The 21,428-nt window shown below is 39.0% G+C and overlaps 3 protein-coding genes and 1 non-coding gene across 5 annotated transcripts; 1 reads left to right on the top strand and 3 right to left on the bottom strand.

Moving 5' to 3' along the window:
• The first annotated feature begins 79 nt into the window (after positions 1 to 79).
• On the top strand, positions 80 to 8,988 carry birc2 (baculoviral IAP repeat containing 2). Of its 2 annotated transcripts, XM_023421417.2 has the most exons (14): positions 80 to 95; positions 679 to 765; positions 2,115 to 3,033; positions 3,158 to 3,438; positions 3,841 to 4,143; positions 4,486 to 4,774; positions 5,213 to 5,312; positions 5,467 to 5,545; positions 5,644 to 5,692; positions 6,066 to 6,308; positions 6,481 to 6,579; positions 7,009 to 7,164; positions 7,497 to 7,538; positions 7,866 to 8,988. In XM_023421417.2, exons 3-14 carry the CDS (start codon positions 2,940 to 2,942, stop codon positions 8,057 to 8,059), a joined length of 1,929 nt encoding a protein of 642 aa, XP_023277185.1. In that variant the 5' UTR covers positions 80 to 95; positions 679 to 765; positions 2,115 to 2,939; the 3' UTR covers positions 8,060 to 8,988. The 2 variants fall into 2 exon arrangements, with proteins under 2 accessions (XP_023277185.1, XP_087034129.1); XM_087178003.1 differs by lacking the exons at positions 80 to 95; positions 679 to 765 and adding an exon at positions 881 to 1,586.
• A 655-nt stretch (positions 8,989 to 9,643) lies between these two features.
• On the bottom strand, positions 9,644 to 12,318 carry rpl23a (ribosomal protein L23a). Its single transcript, XM_023421418.2, has 5 exons — positions 12,185 to 12,318; positions 10,853 to 11,033; positions 10,410 to 10,586; positions 9,942 to 10,011; positions 9,644 to 9,706 (listed from the first exon to the last, which is right to left on the bottom strand). The coding sequence occupies exons 1-5, from the start codon at positions 12,252 to 12,254 to the stop codon at positions 9,692 to 9,694; spliced, it is 513 nt and encodes a 170-aa protein (XP_023277186.1). The 5' UTR covers positions 12,255 to 12,318; the 3' UTR covers positions 9,644 to 9,691.
• Positions 10,731 to 10,802, bottom strand: LOC111666303 (small nucleolar RNA Z17). Its single transcript, XR_002761575.1, has one exon. It is a non-coding gene; the product is annotated as a small nucleolar RNA Z17 (small nucleolar RNA).
• A 1,509-nt stretch (positions 12,319 to 13,827) lies between the features above and the next one.
• ddx52 (DEAD (Asp-Glu-Ala-Asp) box polypeptide 52) lies at positions 13,828 to 20,692 on the bottom strand. Its single transcript, XM_023421354.2, has 15 exons — positions 20,564 to 20,692; positions 20,058 to 20,313; positions 19,412 to 19,536; positions 19,108 to 19,293; positions 18,874 to 19,017; positions 17,386 to 17,497; positions 17,229 to 17,301; positions 16,914 to 17,117; positions 16,733 to 16,823; positions 16,353 to 16,475; positions 16,101 to 16,251; positions 15,161 to 15,236; positions 14,678 to 14,749; positions 14,291 to 14,545; positions 13,828 to 13,996 (listed from the first exon to the last, which is right to left on the bottom strand). The coding sequence occupies exons 1-15, from the start codon at positions 20,648 to 20,650 to the stop codon at positions 13,975 to 13,977; spliced, it is 1,977 nt and encodes a 658-aa protein (XP_023277122.1). The 5' UTR covers positions 20,651 to 20,692; the 3' UTR covers positions 13,828 to 13,974.
• Between the last annotated feature and the right edge of the window lie 736 nt (positions 20,693 to 21,428).

Raw genomic sequence — 21,428 nt, 5'->3', positions numbered from 1 at the left:
TGCTGTATGGGGAGTTCATGGGAAATACCATAAAGTGGTTAAAATGACAGCTCATACTCTAACCATCTGACTAGTCTTCAATAAGGCATCAACATGTAAGTATCTTACTAATATTCCATGTACCTTTATCTTAACTTTAATAATCTGAGATAACCTGACAAGACTTGACTTTTTTTATATACAGTCTATGCTTTTAACACATTATTGTTGTTACAATAGTTAAGACAATTTTTTTATATTTGGTTTATATATACATTAGATGTAGACATACGGGTAGATCTAACTCTCACTTTTTATTTTCATTGACCATGTGCCCTCAAGTATATAGTAGACATGAACATATGTAGGTATGTTATATTAATATTTGTGTATCAGTGACAAAGTCAACAGTGTCAGTGTTGTCTTCATTTTCTACTGACAGTATTTTACTGTGTTTGCATTTAAACAGACTAGTTTTCCAGAGGATGTAGGTAATTTTATGCTGACTCAGATTTATGTAACCTATTATTGTAATATAGCCTAATTTATGTGAACATGGGGACTGTGGTACGCTGCCAGGAACCAGCAGTGAACGGGAACTCAAGGACTATGGGCTGATCAGGGTCTTACTGAGGGTCTTCGGACCTCGGTCATTCATAATTCTGTTTTATTTCATGTTCTTGACTTTTCAACCGGAAGCAGCCAGAGGCGGTGCTGTATAGTCGCTCTCCAGAAACGTCGACATCAGCGGGACTTTCCGTCGCCAGTCGCCGGAATTGCGAAACGGTGAGTGTGGTATACCCTTGGAATCGACTGCGGTGTCTTGTGTTTTGTCCCGTGTGTTTGTCAGTTTCAATTTTCTTTCTCTGTGATGCTGGACATATCAGTGCGGGCAAAGTTTGGCTGTTATTAGCGTTAGCATATGTTAGCGTTAGCAAGCTAAATGTCTGCTGATCTTATCAAAACTGGTTTCCGTGCGGCGTTGCTAGCTGACTGTTTATTTTAATTAATGCTTGACTGCTGAAACCTCGTTTAAATCCATCGTATGACATAAGATAACTTTAGCTACAAGGGCAGAATTTGGCCGAAACGTAACCAGAGCTGAGCCAGGAAGAGTCTGGCTGATTAACCCTTTTCGTATTCAGGAAAGTACCTAGCTATCCAGTCGGAAACAATAACAGTAAATGCTGTTACGTATAGTCTTTATTTGACTGTCTAATTCAGTACCACCAGTCGTAATTCTGAAAGGATTATCTGAGTGATTGATTAGTCGATCTACAAGAAAGTGTTTGGCAGCTTTGTTTAAGGGGCATTCCACCAGTTTTACTATAGAAAGTTTAGATTACCAGTCCCTGAAGCCCGAGTTAACATAATGTAATGCCTTATTTTGTGTTTGACCAGAAGTAAAAAAAAAAAACAAATATGTTGACATGAGTATTATTTAAAAAATGGCAAATGTGTACATTTTAGAAGCTGGTTTATGTGAGCTTTTGGCATTTTTGCTTAAAAAAGCACTTCGATGATTTTGGTTGCTTCTCTTTCTGGAGGGGGATCCCTCTAAACTTTAACTGATCAATAGTTTAGGTCATTGGTAAAGAAAAAAAAAGGTAATCAAATCATTATATGTTTAGCTTTTGGACTGTTGAGTCAGACAGAATAAGCAATTTTAATCACTTCGGCCCCTTGAAAACTTTTACAGTCTTTTTTACAAGAACCAGTGATTCATTGAAAATATAATTGGCAGATTTGTTTGTGTTCATGAGATTTATGCTTTATCAGAAATGTTTAAAATAATTCTCTGTTGAATCCCTCTGTATACTATTTGACAGCAAAACAAATTCTCTTTATCTTTTTGTTTTAGAATAGTGTTGATGCTATATGACATGAATCTTCAGGGAAATACTCAGATCCTATGATCTTAATTATTATAGGAAAGTGGCCATTAAGGATTAAGAGGTTTTGGGAGATTATAACAATAAATGTATACAAATATAAACATGTGTTATTGTAATTATGAGTTTTAAACAAATAGAGACAATGACATAAAGATGTTAAAAAACTCCAGGAAGAATTTCTACATGAACACAAATCAACTGTTGTTTTCTCTTTTGTCTGTTTTTTCTTAATTTCCACAGGTGCTGCTAACACAAAACTAAAGAGGGAAGCCCATTATCCTTACCAAAGGAGGATATAAATTTTCTTATTGGGTTTTTAATATTCGATTATGGAGGCTTAGACACCTACAAAAGCGATGTCCGAAATGGGGGGAGGGGTTTGAGATCACACAACCCATGGTCTGTATGTATGCATGTGTGCGCTTGAGGAATTTATTTAATTTATATTGTTGGTGCACATAATCACATACCTTATGTTTAAGTTTAAATGGTTGGATAATGTATTAACCATGTCTGAGGTAAATAAACCAGATAATAAAGTGTTCACCGATCCTGGGTGATCTGATCACAGTGTGATATAATTACTGCTTTGAGAATTCATTTTAATTACGCTATTTAAAATAGTCCATCCTTTTTTTTTTTTTTACTGCACAGGATGTGTTTTGTTGGACATACGTGTGCTGGGACTGTAGCTGAAAAATAAATATTGTAGTTTCAGTTAAATGTTCAGAGGTGGTACTCTGTACGAGCTACATGTAATACAGAGCCAGGATTGAGGAGGATAAATAACAGATATGTCCAATGCTGTGTGATAATGTTGGTTGCCAGAGTGGTACTTTTTTTTTTTTTTAAGTTTGACACTTAGGCAAGCCTCACATTCTTTTTCAGTTGTCTTGGTCTGAGTTAACCCTCCCACTTCTTCTGCCCCCTTATCTATTTTACAATTTTCAGTTTCTGTATGACTGAGTGTGTCTGTGTGAGAGGATAAGACCTTGGGTTTTCTCAAACCTCTCTCCCTTTTGAAGGACATCGCTTTTCCCTTATTCACTAAAATTAAATCTCAAAATGGAAACTCTTGTTCAACTCAAAAACAGCCCATTTTTGATGGGCTTGTGTCGTAACGGACCTCCACCTGACCTACAGTATGATAACTCCTCAGGTACCTATCTCTTTTATTCTTTCTGTTCATCAGATATATATTTATAATATGTTTGCATTTATTTATCCATCTAACTTTCTAATGTGATGGAAATGTGTCAATATATTGTCGTTTTAATCTGCAGAGCTCTTCCGGATCTCTACTTTTGCTCGTTTCCCATGTTCGGGAGTCACAGAGCGAAGTCTGGCGAGGGCAGGTTGGTTCTACACCGGCGTGGGTGACCGGGTTCAGTGTTTCAGGTGCAACGTGACGGCAGAGGGCTGGCAGGCCGGAGACTGTCCAACAGAGAGACACAGACAGCTCTCTCCCACCTGCTCCTTCATCCAGAGCCTCCCATCTACAGCCAACCTGCTCTCCTCCTCTCACTCTGCCTTTTCTCCACTCCGCATTGCTCCAGCCATGCCGGTAAGATCACAGGAAGTTTCTTACAAAACTTTTTCCCCCATTGTTGAAGTAAGACGAAATCATAGAAATATAATGTTGAATGTAACACTTTTTCTTATTGTTTTTAGATTTAAATTTTGACTTACTAAAAGGGAGGGCGGAGAGATACAGAGAGCAAAAAACAACAAAAAAATAATAAAACAAAAAAATGTCATCCCATAGGTATAAATGGTTTTTTTTGGGGGGGGGGGGCTGAAAAGTCAGTGAAATTGTCTTGTTTTTGACAACAGAATCTGTTTTTGACCATGAATTCAGAGTTTCAGAGATGTGTAAAACCCATTGAGTATTGTAGTGACCTTTACTAGTAGCATTTAGCGACATGATGATATTCTTAGTATTTTTCCTCTGTTGTTTTTCTTCCAGCTTTCTGGTCCAGGCCCAGCTGCTCCTAACCAAACAGTAAGCCAAGGTGATGAGCCGGTCGGGTACCTAAATATGGGTTTCTCTGCTCCGCCGCCCTCCAGCCCACTGAGCTCTCGTGGTGTTGAGGACATGTCCCACCAGAGACCAACATGCCACAATCCCAGCATGCGCAGAGAGCAGGACCGCCTTGACTCCTTCCACTCCTGGACACTCTCCATCATCACCCCCGCAGAGCTTGCCAAAGCAGGCTTCTACTATTTAGGCCAAGGCGACCGAGTGGCCTGCTTCAGCTGCGGAGGACAGGTGTGTGTCATCACAGGGACACAAGCACAGCTGCTCTCAGGAAGCAAATCGCTAACTAGCTTAGCTGTGTGTTTACATGTATCAGTACACAGAGTACAGTCATATTCAAAATCGCACATTTTTTGAGTCACTTTAATGGGATGGTTTATCTTCTTTTTGTGGCTCTTCCCTTCTTGTATGTTGTATTACTATATTGTACCACTAGTATTACTATTAGTACTAGAATTGGGGCAGCAGGTTGCAGCACATCCACTTCACAAGCACAACCAGCACCATCGGTATGTCAGGGTATTAATGTTTTTGAACAGTGGACATGACAAGAGTTTTTGTTTGAATTTGCAGCTGAGTAACTGGGAACCAGGTGATAGAGCCGTATCCGAACATCAGAGACATTATCCGAACTGTCGTTTTGTCCGGGGGGATAGAGCTGACAACGTGTCGCTAGCCGGAATGGCTGGAGCTGCGTCTGGAGCAGTGACGTCCCAACTGTCTGCAGGAGGCCCAGCTCTCAGTAACGTGTCCAACCCCGCCATGCAGCAGAGCGAAGAAAGGCTGCTTACCTTTGTCAATTGGCCGTCTCGTATTCCTGTGCGCCCTGACCAGCTGGCTAAAGCTGGCTTCTACTATGTAGGTGAGGACAATATCAAAGAGAGACAGTTATTCAGTGACCTCCATAAGAAAAATGTACTCTTAATGTGCAGATGAAAGGTTGAAAGGAAGGCATTTCTTCTCTGTGCCTTCTGATACCAGTAAGAGTTTCCCCCACTGGTACGTTTCGAGAGTGGGGGGTTCCACAGCTGACAGGTATTTGTCACTATTTGCCCAGTTTCATTTGAGCTGGAAAGTCCTGGTAAAAATCTTTTTAGGGAATCTCATGTTCTCATGTTGAGAACACACATGAAGTACCAAAATGTGATCATGAAATATTTCAAGCGAAAGAGAAAATGAAAGATGAGAAACGTATTCAAATTAGTTTCAAACAGTCATCTTTAATAGAATCACAATGATTTTGCGTTTTTTTCCCCCCAAAACCATTTGTCACACTGAGAGCTCTTTGTTTGCCCTCAAGGTCGTAATGACGATGTCAAGTGTTTCTGCTGTGATGGCGGTCTGCGATGCTGGGAGTCTGGAGATGATCCTTGGGTGGAACATGCTAAATGGTTTCCTCGGTAAGTGCTGCTGTTTCAATTTTTTATGTTGATTGGTAAATTTGGTGTCCAGAGCACTTTAAACTGTATTCTATGTATATTTTGATTTTCCAAATACACGTAAAGGGATGGTTTGAATGAATGTTTGTATTCTTGTATCTCGGGTTAATTGCAGGTGTGAATATTTGCTCCAGGAGAAGGGACAAGAGTTTGTTCACCAGATCCAGGCTCGTTTCCCTCGGCTTTTTGAGCAGGTTAGTAGAGAGCAGCATAATATATTTTCTCATTTCAAACTTTTGGCATAGAATGAGTCGTTTTGAAAATGCTTATTTTTTTGTTTTGTCTCCAAAAGCTTTTAACAAATGGAGACGCCAGCTCCAGAGAGTTTGTGGATCCACCTGGTGAGTGTACAATTATATAATATCAACATACTTGAGAAGGTTAAAAAATAATCCGCTGAAGAGTACTGTGTTTTAACACCAGATGACCATTTAGGAAGAGTATAGACAGAACATCATATGGTGCTCATTAATTGCAGCTGTGTATTTGAGTTATTGTCAATTTCTGTTTAGCATCATGAGAGAGGTTGCCCGAACTCGTCTTTGACATTCATCTATAAAACTGTTAGTTGTGTTGGTGCTTAAATGAAGCTTATCGAAGTCAAACGATACAATCGAAGGGGTACATGGACTCCAGACTGACATGTGAAATGTTTAAAATAAGTTAAGAAGTCGTATCACCCAGCCTGACATGTCTATTCTGTCTTCCTCTCAGTGGTGCACCTCGGTCCAGGAGAGGAGCGATCTGAGGACGCCGTCATGATGAACACCCCTGTGATTAAATCTGCCTTGGAGATGGGTTTTGAGAGGAGTCTAGTCAAACAAACGGTCCAGAGCAAGATCCTGACCAGTGGCGAGAACTACAGAACAGTCCAGGAGCTGGTTTCAGACCTGCTGAGTGCTGAAGACCAGAAGAGGGAGGAGGAGCGTGAGATGCTGGCAGAGGCAATGGCATCAGGTAAAGCTGACAGCGGAAAATATAGCACTTCCTCTCCATTTATTGTCCATGAAAATGAACAGCAATGGATTTCAGTGGTAGTCGTACTATCAGCTGTTCTCAGACCAGTCAAGCTTTTGAAAACCACCAACAATAAATTCCTTTAATAACTCATTGTCTCCCTTTGTTTCAGATGGTTTCACCTTTGTGAAGAGACACCAAGCAGCTTTGATCCAGCGCCTAAAGAGTGTCGAGCCAGTGTTGGACCATTTAAGAGAGCAAAATGTTTTATGTATGTTAATCCTTTTTTGTCTGTTTTAGTCTGAGATTTGGAAGACAAAGAGTTTACTCTGGTGTCCAGGTTTTTGTTTCATAACAGCTATAGTTGAACTATTTCTAATCAAATCTTAAAATTATAATTAACTGAAGTTGTCAAACTCGTTGCTAGGTACTGCTTTAGTATCTGAGAGCACCTTTCATGAAGCTAGTTACTAACAATTTGTTACTACAATGAGGTTTCTGAGATTAATGTAGCTGGGTCCACTACATAAAGTTGTAGCCCTTCATCACAGGATAATGTACAAAATTCAGCAACATGATATTTTTGTAACCAGCATTTTGTAGAATAACTGGACTTATCATTTTAGCTGTTATTATACAGCTGTAGCATGTAAATTCAGAAACCTCGATCGGGATTTAACTCTTCCCTGTTAACCTGCAGCTGCTGAGGAGTATAGCAGTCTTCAGGCTCAGACGTCGGCCCAGCAGCAAACAGCCAGGTTGATAGAGCTCATCCTCACAAAGGGTAACGCTGCCGCTGAGGTCTTCCGCAACTGGATCCAGAAAAACGATGTCCACCTGCTCAGAGATCTCATGGGTATGAAAAATATTTTATATTTCGGCCACTAAGGGTTCTGTGTGTGGATCACCTTGTACAGAAACTGTTAACCTGGATTTAAAAAAAAAAAATAAAAAAAATCCAAAAATACAGTGATCAAACTGTAGCTTAGTGGTTTACTTAAGTCCAGGCTGAAATCCACCGCATTAAGTTGTTCTGAGCTTAGGCTTGGTATAACTATCAATGAAAAAAAAAAAAAAAAATAGATTAAACATAAGATAGTGATGAGATGCAGTGGTTGGTTTATATTCGTTTACACTGTGCACTGACTAAAGTCTGACCTAAGTGCATGTTGTCTTTCACATTTTCAGCCCAGTCAAATGAAGCTGCATCACCAAGCCAAGATCTTTCAGGTATGAAGACACACCTGTTCCTAGGACAGAACTTTGTGTTCTGCCAGTTGAATGTGTGCTTCATTGTGGATCACTATGTAACTTCTGTTTTAAAGTCATGTGAAATTCCTAAATGTAAATGTTACTTTCTGCATAAAATACAAGTACGTGTTAATATTTAAGTGATGCACACTGTTTGGACTCCATGGGTCTTTTGATGTAATACACCATTTTAAGTTTAAGAAATGTTAAATATGACTTAATGATACTTAGATTCCTGAGATTACCGGTAAATTGTTGCAGACTAATATGTTGGATTTAAGAGGAAAATTATCTTTTTCTTTGCAGACCTTCCCATGGAGGAGCAGCTGCGGCGCCTGCAGGAGGAGCGTACCTGTAAGGTGTGCATGGATAAAGAAGTCAACATTGTCTTCATCCCATGTGGACACCTGGTGGTGTGCAAAGAGTGCGCACCATCTCTGCGAAAGTGCCCCATCTGCAGAGGTCTGGTTAAAGGCACAGTTCGAACTTTCCTCTCATAACCAGGAGACTGAGCCGAGCTCCCTCAGTCTCATGTGTCACTATGATGTGATTGAATGTAAGCAATATGATACAAATTTATATTTATTGGAAAGGTTTTCTAATATGTGATTTACCTGGCCAGAGACATTGACGATATCGGCAACTTTCTATATCATTTATCTACATGATCGGATAATGCTCACAGACATAACCTTATAAGAATACAGTAAGAGTACAAGGTGATGGATTTTTCAAATATGCTTCTTTGGTTGATATGTTTGACATAGGTATACTATTAATCTATTAATATCCAAATATGAAAAATCTAATAAAATAATCAAATCATTGTTCAAAACAATGTGTTCCACTGTTATTGATCTTAACTCATGTAAAACAAAAACATCAATATATTATTGTTCCTAAAATAACATAAGATTGTCTTATAAGGAAAGTTTATAACAGCAGCCCCATAATCAACATCAGTTTAAAGGCTTCAGTCATTTTGATTATCAGACGCATCAATGAGACGGTCATTGTTGAGCATTAAGGGTCAAGTACAGGCAGCAACTACATTAAATTATCATTAAAGAAGCAGCTTCATAAACAGAAGTTTGATTGTGACCCGAGGTGGTAATTGATTGGTACTGTAGTCCTCAATTAGAAGAGGGATAGTCTCAGAGTTTTGTCGATACAAGTAGACCCAGTGCTGACTGAATTAAATCATCTGTATTTAAAACTGAACTTATAAACTTTACCATATTTACTGCAGGGCTTCTGTTAGTTTTTGACCAGTTCCTTCACAAAATCTAAGGCGTTTTATTTTTCTGTATGTCAAATTGAACTGACTTTTGTGACCAAATATCCTACATCCCCCATGTAACTACAGCCGTTGTATTTATGTTACATAAAAATATGGATATATTCTGTTCATTAAAAATCACAAGTCTAAGTCCTTTCTCGGGCATCTGATGGAATCATGCGTTGCCCCATAGCTTTCACACCTGAAACTGGCAATTGGAATTGACAACTGTCAGCTGTGATCTGCACTGGTATTAATTCAGTTCATAATGTTCATATGGGTTTTGTCTGCACCTCTAAGTGTCATTTTCAGCAAGTCTAATGTGTCTGTTCCCCATTAGCAGTACTTGTGCTTTATTCTAAGCCATTCCAGTTCAACCATGGACATTTTAGGAAGGACATGTTCAACAAGTACATTACCATTACTAAGGCTTTAGTTATATCACCAACTTCAGTAAAATTACAGCTACAAAACTATGTACACATTATATAGTAGTACTGTAAGATTATAGATTCAAACTTGGTTTTTCTGGACTGGTTACCAGAGCATCAGACTAGTCACTCATGGAATAAACTAACCGCAACCAATGCTCCATGTATTCTGCATACAAAGCCAAACTGATCAAAATCAAGCTTATTGCATATTTAAAATACACTATCCAAACACACAGCTTTGATGCCTGATACTATTTGTATAAAACCATTTTACCTATTATATTATATTACCTACTATCACCTATGTAATTGCATGAAACCAAAATTAAAACTCAGGCAGACAACTCAAAAATACAAAGACACTGAATCAATTTGTTTATACAAATATTTATTCTTCCACTAGTCTCTTCAGCCACAGTTTAGATGATGCCAATCTGTGAAGAGAGAGACATGAATTACACATTGTTCATCAACAGCGTGAACAGAACTGTACCTGTATTATCTGGCATCAGTGGTTCCTTTGAATGCATCACAAACATTCAGATTGAATAAAAGTTTACATCACTTGCACAGAACTGACAACTTCTGAAAGCAAACATTACCATAATGTTGAACTGAACTAGCCTTAAAACCCAACCCTTTTACCCTGTTGAATGACTGACATCTCACCTTGTTTGCAACATCCAACGCATCGTAATCTGGTGCGAGACGAACGTACGCCTTCTTCTCACCGTCAGGCCTGAATATGGGTCAGAACAAAACAGACAGTCGAGATGAAATAATGAAAGGACAGTTGCTATCAAGTTTATATTTATAAAAGGTGAGATCAAGTTGTTGTTCAGAAAGCTACCTAGACCACATTTTGAATCAAATCCAAACTGTCAAAACACCAGATGAAATGCCTAGAAAAGGTATATTAAGTCACGCAATCAACTATTGTGACTTCACTTCTGAGTCCAATAAAACAAACTACAAATATAGCTGTGGTTATGGTAACCCCATATACCACTGTTCTGGTATGAACTAAGAATAATACATGGAAAGGGTTCTGCACAAAATAATGCCATCAGTGCAATTCAGTTTCCAACAGGACAAAATGAAACTTGCATTCAGCTCTGCCTGGGTTAAGATTTCTACCTGATGAGTGTGTTGACTTTGGCGACGTCGATGTCGTACAGCTTCTTGACTGCGTGTTTGATCTGGTGTTTATTTGCCTTGACATCCACAATGAACACAAGTGTGTTGTTGTCTTCAATCTTCTTCATAGCGGACTCTGTTGTCAAGGGGAACTTGATGATGGCATAGTGGTCCAACCTACAGAAAAAATGTACATGATTATTATGTATATTCAAAAGCCCCCCCTTTTCTGTCTCTACAAAAAAGACAATTTTCTACATGTACTACATGACATGTCTATTACTTAATTTCTCTGCTACAAACATGAAAAATTTTCAGCTGGGTGCATCAGTAGTTTATAAAGCTGGAATCATGCTTTTTCATACTTTGATCGCTTTTACCATCATATGCACCAAGTTTAATCCTTGTCAGTTTGTTAGTAGCATGCGGTTATTGTCACTCACTTGTTCCTGCGAGGAGCACTCTTGCGAGGATACTTGGGCTGCCTGCGGAGACGGAGGGTTTTGGGGCGACGGAAGGTGGGTGAAGTCCTTACTTTCTTCTTCCTCTGGCTGTGTACACCTTTAAGCACAGCCTTTTTGGCCTTCAGAGCCTTTGACTTGGCCTCAGTCTTGGCAGGGACAGCTAAGTCAGAGAAATACCATGTGTTAGACTATTGGTCAGTTGTTCATGCTCTTGCAGTCTGTAATTCAATAATAAGCCAGAAAACAGAACCATCACCTCTAAAAATATCTGACATGACATGTTAATTGTGCCAAAACGAGTCCTTAAACGGCATTAAGAGTTAATCAGTCTCCCCTTCACAGAGGGTCATCAGGAAAAATCTACATTTACATTGACGAGCTGAGAGATGAAAACAAACTTCACCTCTGCATGATATGACTGCTGAGTGGTGTAGTAGTACCACTGAAGCATTTTTCAGGACAACGCAGAGATTTTTTTTTTTTTAACTGACACAGCAATTGACACATATGGTAACAGTCTAAGTTATTCATATATATATATATATATATATATATATATACACATACACACACACATACATTCGTGAACAAAAATACACACTATAATAAAAGAATTTCGTAATTACATATGCCATCGCACACAACCATATCAGCTCTACTGCGGGGCTTAAACATATCAAAAGCCGCATTTTACTCTACCAAACTAGGTACTAAGCAGGGCTTCATGCTACAATCACATTTCTTTTAGAAAAACTTGAATAGCATTGCATCGCCGAAACCCCCTACAGATTTACTGTTACAGACCCACTGTTATCAACCAATAAAACAAATATTTTAGACACTCGATTTATTTTCTTTAATAAAGTACAGGCTGGGGCTATCACGTGTAACTACTGCAACGTTTAAAACAACGCTAAGGTGCAGCAAGTGCTAACATTACCGCATAACTAATATATACAACCTATCATAGTACGGCTAAGACGGCTACTAAGACATCTTGATGTTGTCTAGTTAAAGCGAATCAGAAACAGTCTCGGACGAAATAGGAACAGAACCATTACTCTTAATAGGCAGCATTTAGTTAGCATTATCAACGCTAACATGCTAATATTAGCTTAGCATCACGTTTCAGCATACATGCCGGGGACAGTCTGCGTTATCTACGTATTTTAACATCTGACTACCACACCCTGAGATTATTTTAACTACTGTCGCTTTATCCTTACATTTCGGGTACGTCTATTGAACCTTAGAGACGTTATCACAGAAAAATTCACAGTTTAGACATTCAAAATGATACGATTGACAGACCTTCCTTCTTCACCTTCGGTGCCATGTTGAGAAAGGAAGACTGAACGGGGTTTCCTGAAGTATAATGCATGGGCGAGATCTCATGGCAAATGTATCGCGATAGTTAAGAGAATCGACCGAACTCCCTTGAATGCAGATGACTTATATATATCCAGGGTGCTTTCTGTGGTGAGTTTGCATGTTCTCCCTGTGCCTGCTTGGGTTGTCTCCGGTACTCCAGCTTCCTTCCGCAATCCATAGACATGCACATTAGGTGTCTAATACCTTACTATACTATGATATTTTTATGCCTTACTATTCTATGACTTTTATAACTTATTATACTATAACCTTTCATATCACTTGTCATATGACTTTTATGTCTTACTATTTTATCCCTTATCCCTCGATACCTTACCATACGACAATCTAGGACTTTTTAAACTAAAAATTCTTTGTGCCTTATCTTTTTATGATTTTTTTATGTCATACTATACAATATTTTTACACCTTATTATAGTATGACATGTTTATAACCTACGCATGTGACCTTTTTTGCCTTATTATACTGACTTTTTTTTTTTGCCTTACTATACTATGACTTTTTATGCCATTCTAGACTATGACTTTGTGATGAGGCGACTTGTTGGTACAGTGGTTAGAACTGTTACCTCAAACTGAGGAGGTTCAGGGATCAAATCCCAGGTCCTGGGCCTTTCTGTGTGGTGTTTGCATGTTCTCCCTCTGCCTGCGTAGGTTTTCTCCGGGTACTCTTGCTTCCTTTCACGATCCAAAGACATGCACATTAGTTTAATTGACAACTCTAATGCCTTACTATACTATGACTTTTTATAGCTTAATATACTGTGACTTTTTATGCCTTTATTATATTATGACTTTTAACGCCTTACTATACAGGTGCTTAAATGTGTTCGCGCAGTGGCCAAGTGATACAACTTGATTTTGGTTCAGACTGGTGGAAAGTTTGTTTCAAAACGTGTGTAAAATTTGAAATCCACAAGCGTAGAATAGAGATCCACAAATGCTTTTCCACTTCACAAATAGAAATTTGATTCACAAATGTCTGCTTGAAAGCTATAAACTTTAGGAAGACATTCACGAATGCTTTTCATTTATTTGTAAATTTGTAAATGTGTAATTTGTCAATTAATTGAATTTATTCACAGATCATTTTTTTTACTTGTGGAATTTGTTTGTGTATTTGCAAATCCGTTTTATACTTGCAAGATATTTTTGTAAATTCGCAAATTTATTTTCTGGTGTTTTATATTTACAGATTACACATTTACACACGGATTGTGGATCTGTTCACACAAATTATATTGAAACAAATCGACCTCCATAGACTTCCATTAAGCCCACATATAAAGCAGAATTTATCCTTTTCCTCCTCCCTCATCAGGTCTACACAACCCCAACAAACAGAAGCCCCACAGTTGCGTTCAGTGCTGAACTCACAAATAAATTTGTGACGTTAAGAACCTGTTTTCCCATTTCTCACCCAATTGTCTTCAATTACAGTTTTATCTATATTATTTCATTCCTTTATCTGGCTCATAGACTTGGGTCTAGCTTGAAGTGTATTTACTGTCAGTGTCTCAAGTTGCAGGTGAACAAAGTTAACAGAAACAAAACAACACAACTATATATAAAACTGTTTATTTTATACTCTGATTATACAAAGCACAAATGTGAAAATTAGCAGTAAATTAGATTTCAAAAAAAAAAAAAAAATCCACATCACATTTTCATAACAGTCTGCTTGTGCCACTCTCTATTCCTCTTGAGGCTTATTTTTCTTCACCTTTTTTCCTGGGGAAGAGAGAAAAAAAAAAGAAAATTTGAATTATTTTCTTTCTGGCTATTTATGACCATCAATACGAACCACATCTAATATCATTTTATCCAAAAATGAACAGATTCCAGATTTTAGACTTGTTAATTAAAGGGGTCCAGTGAATAATCAGGATGAAAAGCCAGCTCTTATGGCACAAAACAGATATAGTTAGACACTTATTTTATGTGTACAAGCAACATTTGTCTAGCTCTGGTTAACTGGTTTATTAATAATTTGGAATTTAAATGCACATGAAGCGCCGTCCTTACTTTTTTAACTTGGCTCCAGAGGAATTCGATCCTGTCTTCTGTGACGTCTTCTTGTGTTTGTCCGTTCCCTCTTCTTTTTGCGTTTTATTTCTCTTCTTCAGTCCCTGTTCTTTTGTCTTCTTTTCTCCTTGCTGCTCTCCACCCGCTGCCTGCTTCTGTCCTTGTGCTTTGCCTTTTTTCTTCATTAAGAAGCGAGGAGTTGTGCAAATGGTGCTTCTCTTGGGAGGTTTCTTCTCAAGTCTGCGTTTCGCTTTGCTGGACACAAACAAATAAAGATGGACTATTAGAACCATATTTCCAAAACTTACAGGGATCAATTAAGCAACTATTAAAAGCAAAAATGACTTTAGATGTTTTGCTCATTGTGAAATTTCATTAATTCTTTACCTGTGTATCTTCTTGAAGCCAATCATATAATCGGGGACGGGACATCCAGCTTGTTTTATCACATTAGCAATGCTGTTAAAAGAGAAATATATTCAGAGTCAAAGTGTAAACTGTAAAACATCTCACAGAAAAACAAGAAACTTGAAATCTGTGCAGGCTCCTGCTGCATGTTGTTGCAAAAACTGATATTTTGATGTCATGTTGAAAGAGGAGAAAAGTGAACCAAATGTCTAACCCAGAACACTTTTACTGTAGTATCATCGCTGTACAGCAGGTAGATTGTTTTCTTTAATGGATTTTTCTGGGCTTTTTGCCTTTTGACAGCAGAGACAGACAGAAAAACTAACTTCACTTTCACTGCCATCAGCCGCCTGGCGTACTCATTTTCCAGGGTCACACTCACAAAAGCAAGTCTTCCATTCCTATCTGCTAAGTAAGATCAGTTTGCATTTTTTGTAAGTTTCATGCACTGTGTCCACGTACCTGCGCAGCAGTGGTTTGTCATTTTCTGTGAAGAAGGTGATGGCCTTCCCCTGATGTCCAGCTCTGCCAGTACGACCTGGGGAACATCAAACAGAGGAGAAATGTATTAAAGGAGACAACACAGGATTAGGGCCACTACTAATGATGCTATGTATTATTGATGATTGATTTTTTATTCTTTTTTGATTATTCAGTTAATTATTTCGCTTGTAGAATCAAACATCATGTGCCCATAACAAGTGTCCAGAATGCAACATTATGGCTCCAATTTTGATGAAAAACCCGAGTTAGTTAATTCACAATGATATAAAAAATCTTCAGGTTTGTGAGGCTGTGACCCGAAATTGTTTGTCTTTTTACACAATAAATAATGATTAATCGTTAAAAACACATTTGTTAAAAACAAAGTTTACATAATGTTCTGAAAACAAAGCAAAAGCAATAACAAGCGAGAGACTCAGGAGGCAATATATAACAACAGAAAGCAGGAGAGAGAGGAAGGACAGATATGAGGTCACGTTAAAGAGAAAAGACATACAATTACTTCAATAATAAAAACCAAAATTTAATTAGAGAAGAAAGATTTTCTTGCATCTTTAACTTTTTGATAGCTTTTCATTTGTCTTTCCAGATTTCATAAAATACATGTAAACCTGTTTTCCCCACTTTCTCTCCTTTCTCCCACAGGCTCTTTAATTCCTGGGTGGATTTGTTTAACTAGGGCTGAGGTGGATTTGATCTTGTCTTTGTAGGGGGCAACAGGAGTCCAGGAGTCTGACAGGTGTGATTAAAGTGGGAGTCCAACTCCTCTGTGTTAAAACATAGATCTAAAGCAGTAACAATCTTAGAGTTAGAGGTAAAAAATGTGATGGCATACAAGTGTATTACGATTAAAAGGTAGCTGGGATGAAACCAATAAATAGATGAATAAAAAACTAACCAATTCGGTGGATGTACTCCACAGCGCTGGTGGGGAAGTCATAGTTCAGCACGAGGTTGACTCCTTTGAAGTCGATTCCTCTGGCGAGCAGAGCCGTGCAGATCAACACCCAAATCTTCCCAGAGCGAAAACTGTTCACTACATTGTCCCTCTGAAATCAGAAGAGTCACAGAGGAGGAGGATAAATACCAAGTCGCACATCAGTGACACAGAGTGATCCAACAATACAGTGTGTTAGGTGTCCGTATGTACCTGCTGCTGTGTGCGGTCTGCGTGGATCACATCTACATTGATGCCTTCATACACCAGCTCATGGAAAAGCTCCCGTGCTCGCTCTATAGACTGAACAAACACCAGCATGGGAGGCAGGAAACCCTGAAATAAAGCAGAGACATCCTTTCATTTCATGTGTTTTTTAATGTCTTACACACTGAGTTTGACTGTTTAACTGTTCCATGTCCCAATCCATGTCAGGATTTAATGTATTAATGAACCAAGCTTTTGCATTGAGCCAAAAAATAAATAAATAAAGTAATCCAACGCACGACTGTGGGATGATCCAGTTTACAAAACGATTAAACAAAATAAATTCTTCAAAAGCTTGAAAAGTAACCTCCTTGATGTTTCCGTACTTTTTTAATGATGTCCCTCATGGCCACCAGTTTGCCGTTCTCCGTACCAACAAACAGCAGCTCCTGTTCCACCGTCTCAACAGCTGTATTTCTGAGAGGACGATAAATTCAGTTTTTCCAATGCGAGAAAAAGCCAATTCAAATCCATCAAAAATGAAGAGTGTTACGAGTAGATTATTACCTGTGTCCAATGTTGACTGAAACCAGGTTGTCAAGGTTCAGGCGGCACCACTGCTCTACATCCTGCGTGCAGGTGGCGCTGAAGAAAGCCCTGCGCACCTTTGAACCAGAGCAGGCCAGAAACACTGTAGCCAGCTGCTCCCTGAAGCCCGTCTTACCGGCTTCAAACAGCTTATCGGACTCATCGACCACCAGCCACTCCACACTGAACAAGAAGAAAACAATTAGGCGATAAACGGTGGAGATAGAGACAAGAAACAACCTAAAAGTGAGCAAAAAAAAAAAGAAAAAGAAAAAGTAGCAGATCAGATGTTACCTGCTGAGGTCGAGAGCTGGAGGATCCTGCTTGAGGAGGAAGATGAGTCTGTTTGGAGTACTGACCAGTATGTCTGTGCACAGAAACGTAGGATTGTAAATAATGAGGACGGGCGATCACATTTACGTCTTCTGTGAACAAGTCTGCCATTTCTTACCATATTTTTTGTTTGACTGCGGTCCGTACTTCTTGGCTGCCAGGGAAGCTTTGTCTATGATATGAACTCGAAATCCAACTCCCTCTGACAGGCGGAGCAGCTCTCTGTAGGTCTGAGCACAATACAACAAAACTTGATCGAAAGCAAGACAACGTACAATATGTGATCCTTCTGAAACTGCATTCCGTAAGGATTGAAACCTGGATGCTCATGCCTCCTTCCTTGACATCAGTAAATATGCTGTATTATTATTATTATTATTATTAAGTCAAACTGTAATTGGCATCTTCAAGTATTTCAGAACAGATTTCATAAACTTTTTTGAGAAACACGATTGATTTGTAAAGTTAGTGATTCTGAACTTTTTTTGGCCACTTGGGGGCAGTAGACACAAGGTGTTCTTAAGTTGATATGGCAAACTTGTTAGCAAAGTTCTGCATATTTCTTGCAGTTACAGAGCAATATTTCCATTCATTGGGAGCTTTTGTCCGCCTGATAAATCCAGTATTCACTCTCTTCATTCTTCACTGACTCCTGAAGGAGATACCTGGCCTTTTAGCGGCTAAATGCTCCACTATGTTTTGCAGCTGGTCTTTAACTGCTGGTGTTCGGTGCGGAGCAGGTAGTGTACAGCAGGTTTTTAGATCTTTTCCCCTGAAACCAGCTGCCTTCTGCGGTTGAAAACAACACTGTCAGAGCGCCATGAGTGAACCAAAACGGCACAATTAAGGATCGGACAGCTAAACGATGACCTGAGGCTCACTACTCACCATAAAGCTTCACATTGTCATATTGGTTTTCACACTTTCATTTCATTTTTAGTGTAAAATATTGTTATAGTCGCTATAAAATCTCAATATTAAAGAAGCAGTAATCAATATCTTTAAATAAAGAATTTGTCAATAGTGTCTTGTGAAAGCTTGTAGCAATGAACCCACAGGGAATTATCACCTGACTCTGCAGCTCCCCTCAGCTCTACAAAGCATTTTAGCTGTCATCTTATTGTTTTGCTTTTCTGGTCTGCCACTTTATCATTTTAGTTCACTCTCAGAGCTATTATCAACCTCATTTCCAGCTGCAGAAAACCAAAAAAGCCACAAAAAATAACCCTCTGATAAACCCTTTGTAAGCTACAGACACATTTAGCTGGTGACCATAGTGAACATATTTCCCTCAGTAGTTGAAGACCAAAACAGAGCCAAAGGACACTGACTATTGTTACACTTTATCTTTATTAGGAGGCCAGATAGAAGTGACGCCAAGTGACTGCTAATGTTGAATCTGCCACACATGTAAATAAGCAACTGTTAGCCAAAACGTTACGAGATGATAGTATATCAGTGTTGTGTTTACAGCTTGTTTTTTTTGCTCACCCCAAGTGACTGGAAAATCGATGAATACAGCTTTGAAAGCACCTAACAATACAGCGTGAGTGTGTGTGTGTGTGTGTGTGTGTGTGTGTGTGTGTGTGTGTGTGTCTGTGTATACCTGGCTGGCCAATTCTCTGGTTGGGGAGATAACCACAGCTCTGAAGCCCCGGTTGGCCGGCTGTTGCAGGTGGGCGAGCAGCGGGAGACAGAAAGCCAACGTCTTTCCAGATCCTGTGGGGGCACACGCCAGGAGCTCCCGACCCTGACAGAGAAACCAGTCACACAGAAATCCTCACAAACCCACCGTCTGTATACTGTTTACAAACCACTGAACGCGTGCGTCTGTACTCACATGCATCATGAGCGGTATTGCCTGCATCTGTATCGGCGTCGGGGAGTTCAGCCCTGCGTCTTTGAGGTTCTGAAGGACACGCGGGTTGAGACGATACTCGGACTGCAGCTCTTCAAATGTGCACACAGGGTCGGGTACGTCGCAGCCGTGCACATTTATACGGTGTTGAGAGCGAGTACGATTCACCTAAAATCAATCAAGGGACCTTAATAAACATTTCAGTGGTAGACATCATTTTTACATTTGTCTAAATCCCTTTATTAAAGAGTTGTGTATGTGCTGTGAGTTGTGTCTCTGTGGGGACCTTTTCCTGATGAAGATGCTTCAGCCTCTTCAGAGAGTTTTTGTCCTTCCCCTCACTTGGCAGGTTTTGGATCTTTCTGTCCAATGAAGAGGTCCAGCTGATGCCATTTCCCTCCGTGCCGCCAGCTTCAGGCAGACAGAGCACAGCAAACATCAGTGAATATATGAAATAGATTGCTACATCGCGTTTATTTTAAATAGCATCTCATACCATTGTTGTGATATTAAGTTTACATAGTAAACACGTTACTGAGAAAAGTGGCCAACTTTCTAAGTCTGTCTAACACTTACTTTGTGGTTTAAAATGACAGATTAAAGGAGTGCTGCAAGTACTTATAATTTTCATTGCCAATAAACCAACCAATTTTCGATTAATGAGTTTACTGCTAAGTCTATATAACATTTTTTAAGGGAAAAAACACCTATCAAAAGCTACCTGAGCCCAAAGGAAAATTTTCACATGCAATAACATTCAATTAATCATATCAATTAAACTAAACTAGAAGAGGACACAAGTAACAAAAAGTTCACGTCTTAATATTATTTGAATTCTTTAACTGCTTTTGTACATGTATCACATAGTTCACGGATACAAAAAAAACATCTGGAACCAGCAAAACATCTGGTCAACAGTAAACATCATTTACCTTCCACCTGGTTTCTTTTTGTCTTTTTCTTTTGCTTCTTCGTCGTCACTTCTCTTTCTTCATCCTTTCGCTTCCTTTTACCTCCTGCACTGGAATCTCCACTCTCACTTCCCTCCTCATATTCCTCTCCTCCATCCTCCACGTCCTCCTCCAGTCCCGTGGTCCTGCTCTGGGCTCCATTGGCCGGTCCTGTGCCAAAGTAATCGATCGCAGATAGAGGATCTGAGGACGCTTCCCCTCCGTGAGATCTGACAACCTACAAAATGAGGCAGGGATAAACTGTATGTGTAAATACAAAATTGTGTTCCACCACTTATCTAATGAAATGTGATATTAAGGCGCCAAATCTAGCCACAATTTCCAAAATATTCAAAAAGCAAACATTGCAGCACATTTTCATGCTAGTACAAACCGAGGTTGACCAAAATAGATTAAACCATGGTTCGAGCTACTGTTGTTAAACACTATTTTCGTCCAGTATATCATCTACTACATGTTTACTTTACCTTAAACCGAGCTGCGTCTTGACCAAACCTCTTCAGGTCAAATTTTGCTCCAGCTCCGAGTTTCCGAAACAACTCGAAAGCGTCCATTCCTTCAGCAGCGTGGTCTGCACTGATCCAGGCATCACTAATCAAACCGGGATCATCCACCGCTGACCTCTGGTGCCACCTACTGGCTGCGACTAACACTATCAGACATTAAAAGAGCACAGAAAGTACAGAACTGTATGCACACTACGATGCAGACACGAAACAAACATACAGACAACTACAAAAAGGCACAAAATGAATGTAGATGGGTGGGGGCCCTTTTCCTATGCTCCATGTTGATTCATAATCCATCCATATTATTTTGCCACAGAATCAGACCAGGCACATGATTCAAGTGTAAATGCGACTTTTTTTTAATTAATATGTGTTTCTTATTAATTTAATATGTGTGTGTGTGTGTGTGTGTGTGTGTATATATATATATATATATATATATATATATATATACATGATTGTGAATACAATTTGATTTTATCATCAGTCTCAGTTATTTCATTGTTGGAATATTACTGTAAATGAACTGTGAACACTTAACAGTTATACACCTCAGATTTTGTTTCTAAAAATTGGTTGGATGTTAAGGGCTCAGTCTCTGTTGGCTATGAGTGTTTTCATTTTTTTTTCAGATTTCAGATGTACTTTTTACTCCGTTCTGACTATTATTCATGTTCATTACCTATAATGGCCCGGTGATAGTCCAAACATGAACCTAAAATATCAAAGTGATACTTAAAGATCAACACACTAACAAGCCATATTACTGTTTCCTTTCTTCTTTTTTCAATTAAAGGGTATATTTTTCTGTCAGCAACAATAC

Source organism: Seriola lalandi, unplaced genomic scaffold, assembly GCF_002814215.2.
Source record: "Seriola lalandi dorsalis isolate HSWRI2012SDOR001 ecotype SW California unplaced genomic scaffold, Sedor1 jcf7180002054672, whole genome shotgun sequence".
In the NCBI taxonomy this organism is placed as follows: Eukaryota; Metazoa; Chordata; class Actinopteri; order Carangiformes; family Carangidae; genus Seriola; species Seriola lalandi.
This window is presented reverse-complemented; position numbering and strand designations above follow the sequence as displayed.

What these genes read in the sequence shown, in the direction of transcription:
- birc2 (XM_023421417.2), top strand. Translation starts at nt 2,940, where the DNA reads ATGGAAACTCTTGTTCAACTCAAAAACAGCCCATTTTTGATGGGCTTG. An exon ending in GGCAGAGGCAATGGCATCAG is followed by an intron (nt 6,309 to 6,480) that starts GTAAAGCTGACA and finishes CCTTTGTTTCAG; the next exon opens with ATGGTTTCACCTTTGTGAAG. An exon ending in AAGAGAGCAAAATGTTTTAT is followed by an intron (nt 6,580 to 7,008) that starts GTATGTTAATCC and finishes GTTAACCTGCAG; the next exon opens with CTGCTGAGGAGTATAGCAGT.
- ddx52 (XM_023421354.2), bottom strand. Translation starts at nt 20,650, where the DNA reads ATGGACGCTTTCGAGTTGTTTCGGAAACTCGGAGCTGGAGCAAAATTT. An exon ending in GGAGTACATCCACCGAATTG is followed by an intron (nt 15,237 to 16,100) that starts GTTAGTTTTTTA and finishes GATGTTCCCCAG; the next exon opens with GTCGTACTGGCAGAGCTGGA. An exon ending in TCTGGAGCCAAGTTAAAAAA is followed by an intron (nt 13,997 to 14,290) that starts GTAAGGACGGCG and finishes TCTCTTCCCCAG; the next exon opens with GAAAAAAGGTGAAGAAAAAT.
- rpl23a (XM_023421418.2), bottom strand. Translation starts at nt 12,254, where the DNA reads ATGCATTATACTTCAGGAAACCCCGTTCAGTCTTCCTTTCTCAACATG. An exon ending in ACCGAAGGTGAAGAAGGAAG is followed by an intron (nt 11,034 to 12,184) that starts GTCTGTCAATCG and finishes TCTCTGACTTAG; the next exon opens with CTGTCCCTGCCAAGACTGAG. An exon ending in AGTGCTCCTCGCAGGAACAA is followed by an intron (nt 10,587 to 10,852) that starts GTGAGTGACAAT and finishes TTTTTTCTGTAG; the next exon opens with GTTGGACCACTATGCCATCA.